Source organism: Dryobates pubescens, chromosome 9 (genome assembly GCF_014839835.1).
Source record: "Dryobates pubescens isolate bDryPub1 chromosome 9, bDryPub1.pri, whole genome shotgun sequence".
Lineage (NCBI taxonomy): Eukaryota > Metazoa > Chordata > Aves > Piciformes > Picidae > Dryobates > Dryobates pubescens.
This window is the reverse complement of record NC_071620.1, coordinates 135915-158371: the sequence shown is the minus strand read 5'-3', so window position 1 is coordinate 158371 and position 22457 is coordinate 135915. Positions and strand designations below refer to the sequence as shown.

The following is a 22457-nucleotide window of genomic DNA, read 5'->3' as shown; positions in this document are numbered from 1 at the left end:
ATTCTAGTACTGTAGAAGGGGGATGGAAAGAGAGACACAAGATAAGAGACGGCAAATTTAAACTAGGATGTAAATGCAATAAAAAGTATATAATGAATAAAACCAAATAATAAGTAGAAGAGGTAAAGACTTTTGGATACAGTTGTGTTTGGAAAAAGCCAAGACTACATGCATGCTACCTATAACACTGGTAAGTTAAGTACATTTCATAAGTTAAGTCTTTGTCGTAAGTTAATGTGTTTAGATTACACAAAAAGGTGGGGTTTTTTCCTCCACATTGCATATGTACTGGAAATGCTATGAAAGTTCACCAAATTAAAAGAGAATTGTATTCACATTTCAATGTTACATGGAAGACCACAGGTTTCGTTCTAACTAAATATATAGGACATTTATTTATAAATGCATGCATACATGTACGACATAAAAAAATACTCCAAGTAACCCCACGTGTTGCCAACACTTTACACAGGTGTTAATTCCAGTATCTCTTAGAAAAATCAATCCACTGTACATTAAGTACTCTTAACAGTTCCAAAAATCTATCCTGCTTTAAAGAAATACACATACAAGTGTTGTCTGCACAGATCTGTTCCTTCTGCAAATTCAGAAAAAAATCACATCTAGAAACTTACATAAGTTTTGATGATACTAAATCCATTAAAATCACAGCTGAAACAGATATATGCAGATGTCAAACACAAGGAACACACTGAAGCAGAAAAACATGAAATTCAATGAAACTTCAACAATAATACTTCTGTAAGATCCCAAATTATTGAGTCATTTCCTTGTAATGTGTGGTGGTTTAGGCTGGGTGCTGGCCCAGATGCCACTGCACAGGCCACACCTGGGAGGTCCCAAGGGGTGGGCCCCGCCCAGGGGGTGGTCACAGGGAACCAGGTATTCCATTCCCATAATGCCCTGCTCCCCTATAAAATGTCCATGCGGGGTCTTCACTTCCTCTTTTGTCCCCTGCTGCTGCCTGGGTAAAATGGCTGAGCTGCCTCCCTTGGGCCTGCCCAGGACCAAGGCTGGGCTGGGGGGAGGAAAAAGCCCTGGGGGGGTTTGGGTGTACCCCCAGGTGGGGATGGGATGTTCTTGGGTATGTTCTGGGATCTCTCTCTCTTTTGTCATGGTGCTTGTGGGTCTCTGTAAAACTTTCATTGTTGTTTTTTATTGTTTTCCTATTTAAACTTTCTATCGCTTTTTGCAATCCATTTGTCTGAGTCGTTATTTCTGCCTGTGGTGGGGAGGGGATCTGCCCCAACCCATTACATAATGTTATCAGATCTAAATGCTATTAAAATAGGTTAACGAGTATTCGTGATTATCACCTTAACAGCAGTGTTCTCTGAGGGCCTGAGAAGTACATAGTGCCTAGTCTCCACCCCAAACAGATAAAAACAATACACTTTCCAGATTATGGTGTCAGCATCTAATCCCACCCCTAAGAGTGATATCAGCAATGTTAGCCAAACCTGGGCTGGGTAACTTGGTTACCCAGAGCCCCAAGTGAGAGCAGCAATCATAGCACAGAGACATTTCAGCTCTGAGGTGGTGACAATGCACTGAGATCCCATAAAAGATCAGTAAATCCAAGTAAAATTGAAGAAGCATCTGAAAGTTTCACTGCTGAGAACTGAAGTAGTAGTATCAGGTACTATGCCTTCAATATTATTTATGACACAATTCTAGTCAAATTAATCATTGGTGTGAACATCCTAAAATCTTTCAAGCAAATCAGCTACAGCCCTGTGTTTGCTGATTTAAGTCACATATTAAATAGACTCCTGTCAAGCATGTCAACTGACAGTTATTTATACAGTATCACTTGAAATATAAGATAGCTTTTCACAAAAGCACTAGTGCCACAGATCGAGTTGAACCTGCCGCTGCTATTCATACTGAGCTGCACTCATACCGGCTTCAAAAAGAGGAAAGTGCTACCTAGAGCAAAGATTATGGGGCTTGAAGTTCAGATTGCGATATGGGAGGCTTCCTGTTCCAGTTGCTGCTTCTGGGCTCTGGTTCTTGGCTGTGGTCTCTTTTCTGCAGGGGTGGTGGCAGAAAGAGTAGGAGTCAGGTAGCTGTTGGTTTTGGTTTTCTGGTTTATGCTGGTTTCTCCCTCTCCCCCCCGTGTATTTTACTGTGCTGCTTCTGCAAATAGGCTAAGATAAGGTAATCGTGTATTGTACATTTAGATTAGATGATTAGCTAAGGTAATTACACATTGTGCTTATGATATCTTATGTTACATTAGAGACTGATCTTTTTTCCTCAGCTGTGAGTTGTGTGTGTTACGCTTCCCCTCACTTTTGTGTTGGGGGAGCAGGTGGTTTAGCCCTTGCACTAAACCTTTGCAGCTATGAATTTCAGATGATAAATTTAACCATAAGTCAAATAATTTGCCCCCATTGTTGTCAATTCTTCAGTGTGTTTTGCTACTTGAAAACCAAATTCTTCATCTTTTATTCCTTCTGCTGCACTGCTGCTTAGACCAGAAAGTAAGTGTCTGATTGCAAACCTTCAGATTAAGCAGTAATACAATCCAAACAATTGTTCCTCTACTTTTTGATCAAGCATTTGTAAAAAAATTGAGAGAAGCCTATTAGCAGTTTTCTGTGAAAAGTTATACTAATGGGTCATTCACCAGGAATACCTTATTAGGGTGGCCACAGGATGTACTATTGTAATGTGAAATCTCTCATCTCTGGTGTTGCCCCTTTTTAAGCAGTTTTACAGAAGATTTTATTTTACTGAACTCAAATCCATGAATTAGATTATTGATTCTATGAATTAGCCAGCCAAGTCCCACATTTATAAACTATTAACACTCTCTGACATATATGTCAATACAATTAAGATCCATCTTTTAAGAGGAGCTTTTAGCACTAAGTGGAAGCCTTACAGGAATTTGGGGGGGGAGGGGGGGGATGGAGAGGGGGGCACACTCCCCTACACCAAGTCATTCCAGCTGGCGTTCCCACTGCCCTGTCCTGCGGAAGGTGAACATCCTCCTTTGCATAACAAGACTTACCTATTCTCATTCCCAGAGAGCAACCCCTCCTGAGGCAACAATTTGAGAGTGAGCCTAGACTAGTTTACCAGTATGTGAAAGGCTGCCATTCAAAACACAGGAGTGTTTCATGACAGAACTGGCTTGAAAGCTTTGAATACTATTCTTAATAAAGTATCTGGTGTGAAGTTATTCTGGAAAGATTCATTGATGCAGGCAGGATAAAGAAAACAAATCAGCAGTACAATTTTTAATATTCCTTTCACTTCCATTTAAATATAGACCTTTTAGCTATATTTGTGCAAATTTTTATGAATGCCCTGTTTTCGTATTTGAAAACGCTAACATATACTCCTCCCCTAGGAACATAAGTCAAATACAACAGAACAGCTGACACCTGTCATTAGAACATTAACCTTCTATGTAAATGTCACATTTTTCCCTTACTAACAAATATTGACATTAAAAATCCTTTTTGTTTTCCATCCCAGAAAGGGGTTATTATATAATATAAAAGAAATAATTAGATTCAACCAACAGTTATGCAACATTAGTAGCAGTATATAACCGAGAGGGGTATGACACAGCCTGAATTAAGGACTATTTGAATATTAATTAACTACTAATACATTATGTTCCTTTTGTTGGATCATGCCTGAAACAGTTATAAAACTGACTGCATGCTATTAGGAAGGCTAAACATCTCCAAATGGCAGCTGAAAATGTCTGCTTCACATGGAATGCATCATCCTTTGCTTAATCCACAGCACTCACCACGCCAACTCTTGGCTAATGAGACTCCATATATAATTTAGATTGTGGAAATTCCAAAAAAATGTTAGGTATTTTAAATGCAAGCAGGACTTACTGCCCTAGTACCTAAAGACACAGAAGACTTAAACTATGATCAGGACAAAAAGCCTAGTCTACTTCACGTGATGTACACATTCTAGTGCTCAAGGTAGCAAGTCCCCAGCTCATGCACAGCCATGTCTACCTTCAGCTGCATTAGCCTTGCATTCTTTCCTAATATTAAATCTATTGTTTTCACACAACTAGGATATAAAAAAGAAAATTAATTGGGAAATAGAATCATCCAAGAGTTTCAATGGCCCATCGAATTCAGATTTGAGAAAAAAAAAAGTTTACAAACTATATTTAAAAAAGTTCTTTTATGAAGGAGCCACAGGACTCTAAGGGCATGGCTCTGCTCTGACCTCTGCAAGATGCTCGCAAACCTTCTTTGCAAAATTTCATATATTTGCAATTTTGCATCATATGCTAAGAACATCTTGACCTAAGTTCCTTGTAACTACATGGTTACTCCTAGGCCTCTATCTTCGCAAGAGCACAAGGCAGTGTAACAGGTAGAAGTCTTTCATAATTTGAACTTAAGTTTAATGGGTTAAAAGCACAGCAAGTAGGGCAGATCCTAGCATACATATCTATAATATTGCTAAAAAAGCACACTGACAGCAAAATAAACACAAGCTGTTGTCCCTACCACCTTGCAGCCAGCCTGGTTTCAAAGTTTTTAATTGATTACACATTCTTACAATGGACGGCCAAAGTAACGAGTTGTGTTATGCTTCTTTGCTACGACAGCTTTTTGTGAAGGTGCTAGTTGAGTATTATATAGATGCTCTGCATATTTTAGACAGGGAGATGTTCAGAAAAAAAAATCTCAAAGAGAATTTTATTTAGTGATTATGTATAGCCCCTTGAAAATTACTTGAATACATGAACACCCCCCCTCCCCCCAATAAACTGCTTTCAGCCCAGGGTACAAACCGTCCACAGGAGTTATTACAAAAATAAGAGACATCAAGTAAGGCAATTCTGTTGAAATTAAGCCATTAAATCTCAGAGTTTTATTGCTGGTTCATCACAATCCTGTAAAAAAAGACAACTCTTAATTTTGTGCTTTCTACAACACCACAGCCTGTACTCTCAACCTTCCTCCACATCTGACAAAACTCACACTAGCGAAGGCAAGAGAAAAAGGTACTTCAACACTGTAGGGACAAGAGAAATCTACCAGGCAATCTTACAAGATCTTTCATCATTTCTATTCATCAGAAAATAAAAATTCTGATACCTATATGCTCTGCTCTGCGTCTGACTTAAGAGATCAGTAAGGCATACCCACTATAGGCATTGGCTCCTGAGATGCAGAGACACCAAAAACTCATTACACCATCCTTTGCTATCCTAACGCCACTCTTTTCAGTTTATTGTTGGGACTACGACAACACATCAAAGACTAACCTTAACAAATGCATCTGTGCAGCCACCTTATCACAGAACAGCATTTGACATTATCTGTACTACAAAACTGTATTCATAAATCAATTTACTTAGAAATTATTCCCAACCCCCAAGACTGAGCGATACATGTAATACTGCCATATAGTGAACGACAAACATTTACAATGTTAGCAGTGATCTGATTGCTGAATAACCTGTCATGCTAAATAACTTTTGAAAGTGACGTAGTAAACCCGGATTTAATACCCTGGTAGCTCTTAAATACTTTATTTAGGCTAAAGCAACACACTCCAAAAAACCTACAAACAGGCTAGAGATTTTGTAGGAAATCACACTACCATAGTGTTTATGCAGTGAGAGAAACCTCATTCAATGAGACAAAATAGAAAGATTATTTCATAATTGTATTCTGCATTAGAAATAAATGCTAGATTTCTAAGTATTACAGGGCATATCTCTATCCCTTCTGATGCTTTCAACACGTTATTCTCCACAGAGGAGCAATGACAAAACAAAGAATCAGTGGAACTTTTTTTTTGATAGAATTCTCAACAGACTTACATACAACCTTACACCAATTTTACTCCCAGATTCCATCAGCCTTGCACAGGAAAAAGGCACATTTAGTAATTCAGCTCAAAAACTAGCCCAGCACATGCAGACCAAAGTGCTCTGATTAAAAGCACAGAGGTGGAACTCAATTAAATGTGTCTAATGTGAGCTAAGTAGCTCAGGTGGGGAAACCCAGTGGAACTCAGACTGAAGCTTGTATCTACAATATGATAATGCAGTGCTGATGTGTTTTCCAAAGCTGTACAAGCAACAGATTGGGGCAGGGAGGGAAATATATTTAGCCATCCTATAGATGTAGTACAATCTTCTGTCTTGCATACTACAAACAACAATTGTAACTATGATCGGACGTTATAAACAAACTGCATCCCAGAACTTAAATCTGACAAAAGAATTACACCAGTCTTGTGGAGGATAGGGTTAGACCTGAAATTCTGATGAAATGCTACACAGCACAGGTCTTGTAATAAATCTGTTTAATATTACTGGTGCAGTACAAACAATATACTCTTCAGTATTAAAATGTATTGGGAGTTTCTGGGACGTAAGCATCAGTATAATGCCATATGCTCAGTTCTGTTGTTTTTGCAAGTGTTTCATCAGGGCACAGACGTATTTTCAAGTATGTAGTAGTAGAACATGTAGGGGGGAAAAAGCTTATTTATCATGCATTAACACTGGAGTCAGTGGTATGTTAAACCACACATTTAAAGTATGTGTGCATAGAGTGCATATATAGAGACATGTTTTTTTTAAATATTAATTTTCCTGAGAGAAGGTTAGTATAGCCTACAGGGTTTTTATTACTTTGGACCTGCACAAAAGGAGTGGTGTGGCTCAGTTGGTAGCACATAAGACCTTTAATGGGGAAGGTCGTGAGTTCAAGCCTGCAGTGGGCACTAGTGTCCTCCCTACTCTAGTCATGAGGTCTGTGGTGACAGGTTGGACTCGATGATCTTTGAGGTCTCTTCCAACCTTAGTGATACTGAATACTGAAAGTATATATAAAAGTATTAAGCTTGGATAATTTAGTTCTAAGCTATTCTAAGTCGTCTTTGTATTTAGAGTATCCTTTGCCTGGAAAACATATGTTTATGTTCTATTAAGGTTATCAAAGTTCATGCAAGATTGAGAGAGAAGAAAATATGACCTCCTCTCACAAAACTTCCGACTTTAATTACCAATATCTGACGAACATCACTGCAGTGCCATAAAACGTCAGTGCCCCATTGTCTACCTGCCTATTTTGCCATAAGTTATAGACTGCAATAAAGTTAACGTAACCAAGTTGAGGAACAGCTACACCGAACACAAAAACTTCTCTCTACTTCATCAGTTTTGAAGTAAGACTGAGTCACCCTGAAACCACTGAGACTGACCTACATTTCCAGACAGAATGACTGTTGTAACACGCCAAACCACCTTTCACTACACAAGACTGCAGTCAATCACAGCTTTGTCATGTGGCTGCGTAAGGAGAAAAGTGCAGATAAGGTTGCTTCAACACTTCATGCTGCTCCTGAAGCTGCTTCTTCCAATCAAATCAGAGCAATTTGGTTTAGAAAGAGGGAATCTTAATTTCTATTAATTCATATCATAACTCAAATCTTTCTGAACAGGTGACCTGAATGCTGGCAAATCCTTTATTATTTAAACATTTCCATCCAGTCTGCTTAATATCTGCCTTCAATAGTATTACGTAATTTACCTGACATCAAGAGTATGAAATTTTCCTTTCTTCTGATCTCAAAGATTTGGAAATAAGAAAGGTCGCATTATGTCATGAGTCAAGTAGGAATCTTCTTTAGACCCTGGAAACAAAATCCAAAATGGTCCTTAAAACCATTGTGGTTACAGAATTCAAGCAGAATTTCACAAAAATAGTTAGCTGCAATTGACTACTGTCCTGAAAGTGGTCACTGGAAAGCATCTTGTGACAGAAGCAAAAATAATGCTGTCCTCAAACACTGAAAATTGAACCTCAAGATCCCTAGACAAACCATTATCCATACCTGTCCTACCTATTTGAATACAGTTCAGGATATGGCTGCTCATCCAAAATGGAAGACACTCACAACTAAGAATGAGATTGCCAATTTTTTCTCTCTGTGTGTCTGTAATACAAATACATGTATGCATATACGAATGTGTATATACGTATATGTCTAAAAAGTTAAAGTGCTTACAGGAAGTAAGATTTGAAAGTGAAATTTGTCCCTCTAAACTTTCTCTAGGGGAATGATTTACAGTTAATTTTTTTCCAGCTAAATCATTAAGACAGCAAGAACAAGAACATTTCCAAATGTTGATTCTACACTGGACCAGTAACAAGTTACATGTACTACAAAAGCCAGACGTTAAAAATATCCCCTCTTGAAAGAATTCTAAAGTCCCCTGCTTTCAGACTGCCAGCATGACACCGCTGAAAGTTACATTGCTGGTGATCAGACCCGCAAATTACAAATGCCAGGTTAATTAACTGCCTGGATTTTTAACATGTGACAAAATACTGAATCAACCTCTGAAATCCTCCTATGTTGACAAATTTGTTATTTTTTAAAATTATTTTTTACACCAGCCACTCTGACCCCAGCCTGTAGCACTGCATGGGGTTATTGTGGCCAACGTGCAGAACCCGGCACCTGGATGTGTTCAATCTCATGCCCTTGGACTCTGCCCATCTGTCCAGCCTGTCAGGGTTGGACACGATGATCTTGAAGGTCTCTTCCAACCCGGTCTATTCTATTCTATTACTATGACCCAAACTAAATGAATACCAAAATTTCACAAAGCATGTCACATTGTATGGAGTTACTGAAATCCCTGTGATCTCACAAGGATTTTAATATGAACTTCCTAAAGATACTTTTTTTAGGCCACATTCCATCTGGTGCAGCTGTGGGCTCTTGCGCATTCAACAACACACAGGTTTTTCCCCTTTTTCGCATACAATCCTCCATCCAGCCAGTGAATGCCAAGGCTACACAATCATCAGATAAGTATCAACAGAAGCAGTGAGAAGACTTCTTCTGGATGAAGTCCACATTTACACCAGATTGTATACAGTACAAAACTACCACTTTCACTTTTCTCCTATGTTAAATTAATTTACAGAAAGAGAGCACATTGTCGGAAGCCTCACACAGAAGTAAATACTTGAAGTACAGTCATTTAAAAACCCATACAATGTCACATTTGAGTTCAAAGAGTATGCTCTTGCATGTCTTCTGTCTTTACTAGTTCTGCTATAAATAGATTTACTCAAACCTATTTATAGGAAAATAAACTTTATGAACATGTCATATTATGATCAACTTGTTTTGAAATCAACTTGTTTTGAGAAGTTAACACTCCAAACCACAGTGTATTCTCACATGTATCTGAGGCTTAAAATCAACAGTACATTTTTAAACTACAAAACAAAAACTAGATTGTAGTCCCATAACAATATGCTTTTCAGTATCACATAATTAGTGGTGCCTAACTCTAAAGATAGATCCTCTGAGCAAAGAGATGGCAGAATGAGTCACATGAAGGACTTGTTCAGAAAGAGCCCAGCATAATTGCTATAAACTCCACAACATTTATCTACGTTAAAGTAGTGTTCTACTTCCTCCCAACTCAGCAGTAAGAAACTGAGAAGGGAACCAAGTAAGTAAGCTTGATAGCAGGAACTGAGAAGGGTAGACTTGGCAAAAAGCCTTCAATAATAGCCTAAACTGGTCACATTACTATACTACTTAAACATAAAGGCCTCAGAGACCTGAATCTTATTTTTCTATTAAGTGGCTGAAGTAATAGGTTGCACAAATTTACACCCAGCTTATTTAAATATGAAGGGCCACCTTGCTGAAACCTCTGACTATACCCTAACACTATCTATATCACTCATTTATCTACTTCCTGAATGCAGAGTTTGAGAAAAGGACAGTTAAAATATCCCAAATGTTATGCCAAACTAAGTAAGGTACCCTTAATTCTGGCAAAAATAGGCCAATTAAGGAATAAAATGACAAGGAAGAACTACTATGCCAAGTTTTACAGAACCTGCAGCCTTGAAGAAAGGCTTGCTGAGGTATCCCAAGCTGTCCACAGTCCTCCTTCGTGATTCACAGACCAAGACAGTACATGCTTGTAAGAATAATTCTATTAACAACTTAAACCCAAATGGGCTATCTCCAGCTGCTCCAGTTACATTTGTTAGTTACGCTAGCACGTTCCTGACCAACCTGATCTCCTTCTATGATCAGGTGACTGCCTGGTGGATGTGGGGCAGGCTGTGGATGTAGTCTACCTGGACCTCAGCAAGGCCTTTGACACCGTTCCCCACAGCAAACTCCTGGCCAAGCTGTCAGCCCATGGCTTGGATGGGAGCACACTGCAATGGGTTAGGAACTGGCTGGAGGGCTGAGCCCAGAGAGTGGTGGTGAATGGTGCCACAGCCAGCTGGCAGCCAGGCACCAGTGGTGTGCCCCAGGGATCAGTGCTGGGCCCCATGCTCTTCAACATCTTTATTGATGATCAGGACGAGGGCATTGAGTTCATCATCAGTAAATTTGCTGACGACACCAAGCTGGGGGCAGGAGTTGATCTGCTGGAGGGTAGAGAGGCTCTGCAGAGGGACCTCGACAGGCTGGGCAGAGGGGCAGAGTCCAAGGGCTTGAGACTGAACACATCCAAGTGCCGGGTTCTGCACACTGGCCACAACAACCCCATGCAGAGCTACGGGCTGGGGTCAGAGTGGCTGGAGAGCAGTGAGGCTGAGAGGGACCTGGGGGTGCTGGTTGACGGTAGGCTGAACATGAGCTGACAATGTGCATTTGTAGGCCAGAAGGCCAAATGCATCCTGGGCTGCATCAAAAGTACAGTGGCTAGCAGATAGAGAGGTAATACTGACACTCTGCTCTGGGGAGACCTCACCTGGAGTACTCTGGGGCCTTCAACACAAGAACAAGCCCTACGAGGAGAGGCTGAGGGAGCTGGGGTTGCTTAGCCTGGAGAAGAGGAGACTCAGGGGTGACCTTGTTGCTCTCTACAACTCCCTGCAGGGAGGTTGTAGACAGACGGATGTTGGTCTCTTCTCCCAGGCAGCCAGTACCAGGACAAGAGGACACAGTCTCAGGCTGCGCCAGGGGAGGTTCAGGCTGGATGTTAGGAAAAAGTTCTATACAGAAAGAGTGATTGCCCATTGGAATGGGCTGCCTGGGGAGGTGGTGGAGTCGCCATCATTGGAGGTTTTCAGGAGAAGACTTGATGGGGTGCTTGGTGCCGTGGGTTAGATGTTTGGGTGGTGTTGGATTGGTTGATGGGTTGGACGCGATGATCTTGAAGGTCTCTTCCAACCTGGTTTATTCTATGTAAAGCTTCTATGTAAAGCTTCCAGAGTCCAGACTGTGGGAAGTATACAGGCTAAAAAAATTACTTCTGGTTTAGCTTTTTCTGTTAAGCTATTCAGGTGGGATAATGAGAAGAGTACGCAGAGTAATGCTCTTGCTTACAGACACAAAACTGACCATCAATCACGTACACATCAATTATTTTAAAGGCATCTATGTGCCTCAGTAATGCTATGTGAAATACTACAAATAAATATAAACCTGTTAAATATGACTGGGCACAGCTCAGCAGAACATAGATTTCAGCTTCTGTAGCCATCTCGTACTGAGGAGTTCCCTGAGCAAGAGAAGTTCCTAGAAGTCATTCAAACAGCTCACATTTTTGTTCTTCCAGTATGAAAATGAAATTTCTTGACCAAATGTCTTGCCCAGAGTGCATCACCTACAGAGATTAACTTACGAACACTTGAGGACTGAGCGGGTACACAAATGTACTTGTCTTTGCACAGATGACAGTTTGGCAGAACTAGAAATGAATGTGAAAGGTAATGTAGACTACTTCAAAAGCTGCTGTCCAGCTGACAGGTTGTGCCATCTCCACTAAATGCGTGTGTCAAATTGGTCCTGGCACGCCCAATTCTACGAGCTGTTCCATGATTAACAGTTAGGCAAAACTTGTACAGACTTCTGTATTTCAGAACTGACATACTGAAGAATTACAGGACTTAAAAAGTCACATCTTCCTCCCTCCCACCATGAAAAGAAGAAACCAACAAAACCTGCGAAGAAAATACCTGCATGGTTGAACTGCTAACTGTGTCTCTGAACATATCCTGCTTCTTCAAGACCTTGCTTGAGTTGTACTTGATGCTCTAAGCACAAAACCACTGTATGGAATGATTTGAAATTGCCCATTCTCCTCCCCACACTGTTTCCATATTAGCAAGGACATAGAACCATTTACAGAAGATGATCTCCACTAACATGGCAGAAAGTGTTTCTGACCATATGAGTATCTTGACTAAGCAGATAAATTCTTTCATAAGACACATATACAACATTGGAACATACTTATACTTTTCAGAATTTTGAAAATGGCTGCAGTGCTCCTGGACAGTAGTATTAGCATACACATGTGGATTAAGATACCTCTGCCTTGCAAACACAGTATTCTCAAATTTGCTGCGCAAATGTTACCATATGCCCCAGCTTCTTAATCAGTGTGACCTCACAGAATACACAGAAGAATGACAAAATGAGGAGCTTTTTGGAGATCATTTTTCTCTCAAAATCTACTAAAAATGCACACAGTAAATAAACATTTTTTGGCAGCAATTTACAAAAACAGAAAATCCAACTCTGCACTGACACCTTATCTAAAATTTTATTCTAAGATTCCACTTTCACACACAGTATTGTGATACTGTTTGAATCCATACAAGTGGAAAAAAGAATCAAATGCAACATTTAAAAATGTATAATTCATATCTTGCTGTAAAGCACGGTAATTGTAGTGCATGGCCAAATGTGCAAGACAAAATAATTCCTATAGCTCAACTTGACTTTAAAGCTGTAACTTCATTTGTCTGCAAAAAGCTTGAGTGATGCTTAGGTAATATATTTTCAATAGTTTATAACAATATCTCTTTCTATTTTTCACTAATCCTTAGTCTAGACTTCAAAAAGCTTATGATTAAGTCAGCATTTTAGATCCGCCAATTTATTTTATTGTCTTCATACTTACACTATAAAAACGGTAGGATATATATACATATATATATGCAAGTTTTCCAATATGAATGCTGATAAACAGATGTCATTTAGCTTCCTCCATATTTCCAGAATAATAACAAAAAATTACTCATATTTGCCTTCTGAATAGCCAATTGTTGGTAACTATTATTTTTCCAAAGCTTTGTTAATTCCTTCCATTCCAGTCTTTCAGAAATCATCACAAATTAGCATTCCAGCTGTAGCAGTTTGGGCTGGGTGCCCTCTGCTGTGTTCATATGAGGGGTGCTTCCTGTTGTCCAAAAGTCCAGCCCAGTGGGTGGACACAGGAAACCAGGTATTTCATACCATAATTCCCTGTGCCACTATAAGATCCAGTGCAGGGTCTGGCACTTCCTCTTTCTTCCCTCTCTGCCACCCAGTAACTTGGGGGAGATGTCTCCTGGCCTTGGGCCTGGCTAGGCCCAAGGACAGGGGGATGGGCAGTCTCAGATCTGGCCAGCTGAGACTAGCCTAGCAGGGGAGTGGCAGGGGGGGAGCGGGGATGAAGAAGCTCTGGGGGTCTTGGGTGTAACCTCAGGTGGGGTTGCAATGTTTCTGGGTGTGCTTTGGGATTTCTTTTTTCACTGTGCTTCTGGCTCTCTGTAAACATTCACGGCTTCTCATTTAAACTTTCCATTACTTTTGCAATCCGTTTGTCTGAGTCGTTATTTTTGCCTGTGGTGGGGAGGGGGTCTGCCTCAACCCATCACACCAGCTTAGAAAAGTCTCCTCAGCTAAAAGCTGACAAGGCTAATTACAAGCTCTGAACCAGTGGAAGTCACCACTTTACAGTGAGGCGAATTCTTATCCTATATAGAGTACAAGCACGGGGGCAAACTCTGCAGCAATCTGCATAAATGCCAAGCGGTCCCAACCACGATGAGAAAACTGTTTAACTTCCCCAAAAATATATCAGTTCTAAAGAAAACCCTGAAAATTCATGATCTGCATTCTTCCACTATATAAACAGGCAAGTAGTGACCATAAAAATCTGACTAATAATAGCTATAAGAAAATAAATTGAAAATTTACATAAATGCAACATACAAAATTGTATTTTAAAAAACAGATGGCTTGGTTACTAGGAGGAACTCACATGCTACACTGAATCACATTTGTCATAAGAGATCAAAGTACCTACAAAACCAGCTCTTCAAGCACTCATTAACAATGAAAAGTGGTCAGAGTTTTATCTCATTCTTCTAATATTATCTTCTGAGGTAGAGAATGAAAACAATGCAGCAGGTAGGCCTTCTGTATACAGAAGAAACAGCAGAGTTTCTAAAGAAATAGGTTTTATATAGCATCTGATACTTGCAGAAGAATATAGGTAACCGAAGAAACACTGTTTCATGAGCTTTATCTATTTCATAAAGAAGAGGATGTGGTGATGAGGGAAATCACCACCTACCCATCCAGAGTAGCCCCAGAAGGGTAAGCCAATATTAACTTTGTTTTAACAAGTCTACGACTTTATTTTTAATTACTTGTGATTCAAATAGCTCTGCAAGGATCAGTATTTCAGAGGCAAGACCATAACCAAAGCAAATGGATATTAAAAAACATAACTCATTTAGATTGAGGCTTTGCCCATTTTATTAGGTAAGAAACATTTAAACTATTTCTTATAATATTTCCTTTCTCATTTGTATGATGCAGAATTTTAGCCTGCCTCACTAACAAGGAGTGCCTGAATTTTTCAAATACATAATCCCTTCCTGAAATGTCAAGCCTTAAGTTAATTTGGTTTTCCTTCAACCAAATTAATTTCTGTTCCTCAAAGAGGACTCATTCTTGTAAGCAGTTTCAAAGTTAATTACACTAGTTTCTGCTGTCCAATCTTATTTTACAAATACAGTATATACAGAAAATCTTCCTCCTTTTGACTTCAACAGAAATATCCTACAGAACAGAATTCCTGGTCCGGGTCATCCTTTGCACATTCATCATTTGAGTAGAGTATATTTTCAATAAAACATAAAGCACTTACCCTTCTAACCTGACATCAGGTAAAGATCTGTTGAGTGCAATCATTTCACTTGCCATTAAATTAAATTGATTGATTTTAAACATTTCTTTCATTTTTTCTTGCTCCTCTTTTGGAATGACCACAGGCTTCCCCATCTCTCCAGGTCCTTCATGTGGTTTTTGTACGGGTTCTGGAACTAAGAATATATAAAATGTTGATAACTACTTTAATGCTTACTTTTGTTTGTTTATATATTATTCTGCACTGCAGGAGCATTCCTGTTTAAACCACAGTTCTAACTCACAAGGTTTTGGCAGCAAAACCAAGTTTGCATACTTTGGGGCATGAAATAGTTTGTCTTGGTTTTACTAGCATTATTTTAGTCAACCAAATTACATTCTGAAGTTTGATATTGCTACTCAAAACAGAAACAGTAACACTTGACATGTTTAAACCAAAGAAAACTTAAATAACAAGTATCTGATCAAACTGATGAGGGAGACAAGAAGAAAAATAATCTAGATTCTTTGAACTATTTGAGATTTTAAACAAAACAACAAAACATTTAAAAACTCCTATGCTACATTCTCTTTACAAATACCCCTTTAGTTTCCGCCTGAACTGAAACGTCTTAAGTGCTTGAATACTGAATTTGAAATATATTACTATTTTACAAATTCAGTTTTAGTTAAGAAACATTTAAGATCTAAACAGAAGAACAGGAAATATTCTAAAATAAGGGCACCAAAGCCCTCAGTAATAAACCCAGCTTCAAATTACCTTTAATGCACATTTAGGACAGCACAGTGTAATTCAAGCTTATGCCAAAATGAAACAGCCATATAAAGAATAAAACTACCCCACACCACCAAGCCTGCTATCTTTGCCAAAACACCAGCACTTAAGATACATACTTGCTGACAACCGAAGCACTTTGCTAGTTTGAATTTTGCATTAATTGGTCACAAGCACAACGTGTTCCTTGAGAAACTGTCTGTTAAATACCTGAAGCAACTGCTCTTGCATTCACACAGTAACATTTAGCAGAGAAAATCCTCCCACAGAGATGGTTTCTTTTTACCAAACTCACCTTGACTGCCTTGCTTAAGTCACACAATTCTAGGAGCTGCCAGCCAGACATTTGTACTTGTTCCATTAGGTTTCAGGGTATGTGAAAGCAGATATTGAGCAAATATAGGTGCTTGTTTTAACCATGGGCTAAAATGAGCAAGCAGTTTGCTCTGCATATTTGCCTCTTAAGAAAGTATGGGTGAACACACAATCTGCAATTGCATGATTTTAAACTAGAGTTTGTACATGTTGGGGTTAATTAACATAAAATTACAGAATATAAGGCAGCAATTATTTGGGCTTAATTTTATGGATTTGGCTTGGGGTTATTACATTGGGTATCATAACTTTTTATCACTTGGAAAAAATATTATTAAATTATGAGTGTTCAAGATAGTTAAGATGATTAAACAAAATTACCAGAATATAGTTATATTCACCATGTTTTTCAGGATTCTGAAGAGTGAATGTCTAATCCTACTGGTTTTGATATTTAAAAGAAAGAAAAAAACCCTTCCTTTTTCATTTACACTTCCAGTTGTTTTTTAACTTGGTCTAACCTAAAGTAACTGAAAACTGATCTTTCACATTTGTAGATCTTTTTGTTAGACGTTAGTTTAGCAGATTAGTTGAATCCAGATGTACAAATTCCACAAATTCATCAGTAGAGTTTTTTAATTTCTTTATCAAATATGCACTATTTTATTGCACATTTTACTTAAATACTCTCTTCTCCTGCTGAAAAACCCATTTACCAACAGATATTTTACAGAACTCACTAAATGCAAAGACTGTCAAGCATGCACTGCAGGCAGAGACATTATTTTCCTTGGAAAGTTAACCATCTTCTTTCAGGTTTCTGAATTTATGTTAATATGTTTTCCCACAAAAACATGTAGTTTTCATATAAGCACAAACCAGTAACATTCTCCTAAAATGGCCAGTATTTTGTCCAAAATTCACACCACCACACTCTTTTGCTATTTAACTATGAAAAAAAAATCCTTTAGAGGTCTGTAGACACTTACTGATGACATACTTCTAACAACCAGAAACTTAATTTACAGGTTTTGGAGCTAAATAAATTACTCCATCATCACCTGCCCAACCAGAAATCAAGTAATGTTTTTCCAGACATGTCTCATTTGTATCAGTAAAGCATCAGTTTCAAAGGGGGCTGGGTCTCTTTTCAGATCTTTGTTAAAACTAAGGAACTCTTTATGGACTACAAATTTCTTTTTGTCACACAACATGTCTGATGAAAAACAGATACTTCAGAATTTAAAGGGATGGATTGTTCCATGACACATCATTAGGAACCACAACAGTGACAAACTGACCAAAAGAAAGTCTCGTCACCTTTGAAGGAACCATTATAATTGAAAGAAAGCCACTTAGATAGGTAAAATTTCAGAGAAGTTTTGTATTTTACACTCAATTCAGCCATGATAGGACAAGATTGATTTATGAGAATAGTTTCTATTTTCAAAAATTAAATCAGAGTTTTGTATCTTGAGGCTGTTCATTTTTCTTCTTCAGAATTTTGTATGCAGATGAAGATATTCCAGTCACAACTTCTGTCTTTACCAAAATGTTCTGAATTCAGGAAACAAGGTCTTGAAAATTGATTAGTTTGTAAGTTTATTTAGAATCTGCATCAAGTGCCAAAGCTGAAGCTCCTTTGCAGTCATAACTTTAAGAAGACTGTAACTGGGGATAAGGAAGGAATGAATCATTTGATTTTCATTTAAGTCGAGATCTCAGAGCTGACATACAGGATTCCTACAGAAGTAAGACAGAGCTACACACATGAAAAATCTTTATTAATAATCTTTATTAATAAACCCACAGTACTGCCCCCCATCTGGAAACAACAGTGCTCAGCTAGCTATCCTATGCATTTTACCTTCGGGAAAAAAATACTATGTAACACTGATGATGCTTACTACAGTTCAGTGATTTTTCTCTCCAGCTCTTAGCAACCTTTAAACTTACAAAACCAATCTTCCATCAACAACAATGACTCTGTGTGAATTTGATGAGTCATCAGGAATGACAAAAAGCAAGCCACCACTTAGAAGACAGTGCCAGTAGAAAGAACATCTGTGACAGCTTGAGCAAGGAGTGCACACCATTCAGGTCAGATGGCTAGCTCCCCACAGGTGAGAAAACTTCAGAAATGGAGAGAGCTTCCCTCGACCTACTCCCACTTTCTGGAGTGGTCACAGTGGGGAGAAGGATCAACAGTATCAGCCAGGTCAAGCACAAGCTCCATCTCAGCTCCATGGACAGATGCTGGAACCAACACTTCCAGGTGTTCTGACCCCACCTCTGCAGTCTACCTCCTGAAGCTACTACTGTCTTATACCACCATGATGGAGGAGGTGGGCAAAGGCTTAACCCTACATCAAAATCATCCCAAATAACTTACAGTCACTACATTCCAACTATCCCTCTTCCAGTATCACCCAGCCCCCTGCTACCCAGCCCACATACCAGGCTCCCTTTTCCAAAAACATCTCCACTTCAGCTTTCTTATTCACATCCTGTTAAGTGCTTGTCCCTTTGGTTCCCTCATCTCCACACTGTTTTGCAGTGCTCTAGCTGCATGTTGATAACACAGCAGTGTTTTGGCTACCGCTGAACCTAGCACCAAGGCTGTACTTTTCTAACATTCCCTCGCCCCAAGAGTACGCTGAGGGGTGGGCAAGGTCTTGGGAGGTAACACAGCTGGGCCAGCTGGGCCAAACTGGGGTATTCTATGCCATATGATGTCAGCTCAGATATCTAAGCTAAGTGAAAGAAAGCAGTGTACGGGAAATTTATTGGCAGCATCTGTGCTCTGGAGCCCTGCTTCCTGGGAGTTGATGGGAAGTAGAGAATATCATCTTCATTTGCTTTTGCTTCCAAGCACAGCCTTTGGCTTTGGCTTTGCATTTTATTAAATTGCTTCTATCTCAACTCCTGCACTTTTGTTTATTTTCTCTCTTCCCTGTCCATCTAAGAAAGGAAGTGGTAGATTGACCTTGGCAGCCTTCAGCCAGGACCGTGCCGTGCCACCACACTACAGCCATGGTTTCTAGCAAATATATTTTCCCACATACCTTACTACAAGTCAGTTTGGGTTAACCAAGGAACATGTACATTAATTTAACATTGATTAGAAAACTTACAGTTTTTTATAGAAGCAATGAAACATAACACAGTATGCATAAGGCAGTGAAAGACAGCTTGCCTTTCCAGTGGGAAACACCATACTACAAAATTAGGTATTTCACGTGAACCAGAAATGGCAGCTTCTTGTAATTCTATATGCCTGTGCCTAGACATTGCAGAGATGAGAATTCTCCCAGCACCAACCATTTCTCCCATGTGATCTACTATGATGATGTCTCTAAAATAAAATTGGTAACATGGACAGCGCTGGCGTTCAAAAAAACCAACCAAAACAAAGGTTGTGTACCAGGTGCTCAAAAAACTAAGATGGCAGTAGGAAAACTGAAAGTTAATCTGAATACCTCAGTACTGAATGATACAGCTCTAACCCACTCTCCCTCATATTTGTCACTTGTACATAAAAATTTATTCTAGTTATTTTCATTAATTTATTTATATTACACTGTTGAACTACCTGAAAGAACGTTGTAGCGAGGTGGCTGTCATTCACTTCTCCATAGTACCAAGTGACAGGACAAGAGGAAATTGTGTGAAGTTGACCAGGGAAGGTTTACATTTGATGTTAGAAGAAACTTCAGCACTGAAAGGGTTATCAAATGCTGGAATAGACTCCCCAGGGGAATGGCTGAATCACCATCCCTTAAGGTGTTTAAAAGATGCATAGATGTGGTACTAAGGAAGATAGTTTAGCACCAGACTTGATAGTTATTGGTTGGACTCTAAATCTTAAAGGTCTTTTCCAATCAAAATGACTCTATGATTCTATGATTCATAGTTCCCTCTTGCTCCAGTCACTGGGCAAACAAATTTTGTCTTGGTTTTGGTTGTTTAGGTTGTTGGGTTTTTGGTTTTTTGCTTCTTCACTGGTGGAAATTTAGAACATACACTATATTAACATAGCTTACATTCCTGAACTACTTGATGCACAGCTGCTTTTTTTTAATGTATATATACACATTAGTGCTTAGAATTCTGTATCTTAAGTATATCAGCGTGCAATATACACCTCAAGCACCATGCTCCACCACCCAGTCATTCAAAGGAACATCCAACATTCCACAATACCTAAAAGCTGATGCTATACTACACTGAGGAAGGGGGTTGGGGGAAAGGGGGAGTGGTGTCAGGGAATAAAAGGATTCAGATGTTTAAAAGAATGTTTAAAAGGTAGAAAACTCACCATCTCCAGCAGGCAGGCCTCGTTCTTTTTTATCATCACATTTGTTACATTCACTGAAATACAGCAATAGAAACATATCCACAAGGACCCAAACCAAAGAGGTGGCAAGGACCACCTTGCAATATGCAATTTTTTTCATGGCACTTTAAGTCAAGTACAAAAATTAAAACGTATAAATAAAAATATCAACAAGTTGCTTTAATCCAGTTCGAAAGATCACGTTCTGTATCTGGAAAACAAAAACAACAACAATTCACAAAGTTACCCAAGGATAGCAGCTAAAAGTAGTCTACAGTTAACTACAGTTTGAAGTTAACCATTTAATTCCCAAATGCTGTATGTATCAAAATGAATGCTCTATGCATTCCAATGACATTAAGGGAATGGAGTCAACTAAAGCATCATTACTTCAGTCATTTATTATGTTAATATTCATCACCTGAAATGTTAAGTCAATGACCAAAACAGGGTTCTGCCAAGCTACTAGATAAGAGGATAGGTACAGCTAACAAAATTAAAAGGCACTATCTGGATTCTCTGGAAATCAGAACAAGATAAATGAATGGAAACCAGGAATACCTCAGGAAGCAGGGTATCAGTCTTTGCTGCACAAAGCCCAAGGCTAACATTTCTCATGCTCCTGTAGTATACGCTGACTTTCTGGACCGGTTACTAGGAATATTAGTCTACAAATGTCTGTATTTTACATAGATGAAACAGCACATTTCACCTTCATCACAAAGACAAATTCTTTGCTTCTAGCGAGCAGAAAATAGAAATCCCTTTAGGTAAAGTTCAACAGTAGGCAAAGTAGAAAGTACTCAACAAGCCACTGTGATCGCTCACTAGGCATTCAAAGCTAAAGGTATCAACTGATAGTTTTCATGCTTAAAGTGACTTTGTTAGTTTAATGCTTGATCATAGAGCAGATTTTTAGATATTTTTCAACATGTATGCATTAAAATTTTAGAATGCCAACCTTTAAAATTATCTTTTGTCCCACTCAAATTACAAGCAATTTTGTTACAAGGACTGCTTATTTCTGTAATCAACAACTGCGTAGGCTGGCATCAAGAACAGCTTTAAGCTTCTTTACTTACATTAAAAGCTCGCGGTTTTAAACTTTTGTTTTTAACTAATGGCTTCCCCACCAATGCTGATGCGTTTCAACACAAAGTACTCCTGAAGTATTTCCCAGTGGGAAGGGGTTACTAGTTAAAGCCAGAATTGCATATATTCTTAGCTTATAAAATAAAATCACTCTTTGCGAAACACACCATAATTTTAAAGTTGACATACACATAGCTTCTCCTACATACTTTTGGCCTAAACTGAAGAATTTATTGGAAAGGAGAACTTGAATCATAAACCAAAATTATGCAAAAACCTCACCAAAAGATGGTATCATTAAGACCACCACTGCTGTAGTATTTCATTGTTGTAATTTGACTCCTGCCTCCCTCTCAGTTCTTGAGGGAAAATCCTATCACATCCTTCTAAGCACAGCTTATTTCTTCTTAGCAGCAGCAGAAATATTCATGTCTCCATGTATCTGCACACACTTTAGTGGCACAGGTTTGGATGGCACAGCAACATAGAAGCCTGTAGCCTTCCCCTTGTACAAGGCTAACAGGGTGTATCCTGCTTCCTGAGTAAGTGTGCATTTAATACCAAGAGTTTTGTTTGAGACAATCAGTCTGCATATATATTGTTTTGCTATAGAATTATATAATGCTTTGGGCTGGAAGTGACCGCCAAAGGTCATCTAGTCCAAACCCCCTGCAGTGAGCAGGGACATACTCCAATAGATTGAGTTGTTCAGAGTCCTGCTGAGCCTGAGCTTGAGTATCTTCTGTGGGCAACCTGTTACAGGGTTCCACCACCCTCATGGTAAAGAACTTGTTCCTGATGTCTAATCTAAATCTATTTTTCTCTAATTTCAAACCACTGCCCTTCATTCTATCATTACAGGCCTTTAGAAACAGTCCTTTTCTAGTCCCCTTCAAGTAATGGAAAGTTGTTATTGGGTCACCCCAGAGCCTTTCTCCAGGCTACACAGGGAAGACTGTACAAAATTTAAAACTGCAAAAG

At 39.0% G+C, this 22457-nt stretch overlaps 1 protein-coding gene across 4 annotated transcripts in view; it reads right to left on the bottom strand.

Annotated features, from left to right (window-relative positions):
• Window positions 1–22457, bottom strand: part of GALNT1 (polypeptide N-acetylgalactosaminyltransferase 1) — a 138090-nt gene that overhangs the window by 45811 nt on the left and 69822 nt on the right. For all 4 annotated transcript variants that reach the window (XM_054164058.1, XM_054164060.1, XM_054164059.1 and 1 more), the window contains exons 3-4: window positions 20367–20595; window positions 14960–15134 (exon numbers count right to left, since the gene is read on the bottom strand). In XM_054164058.1, the coding sequence (XP_054020033.1) occupies window positions 14960–15134; window positions 20367–20505 (314 nt within the window). In that variant the 5' untranslated portion in view covers window positions 20506–20595. The remainder of the gene's footprint in view (window positions 1–14959; window positions 15135–20366; window positions 20596–22457) is intronic.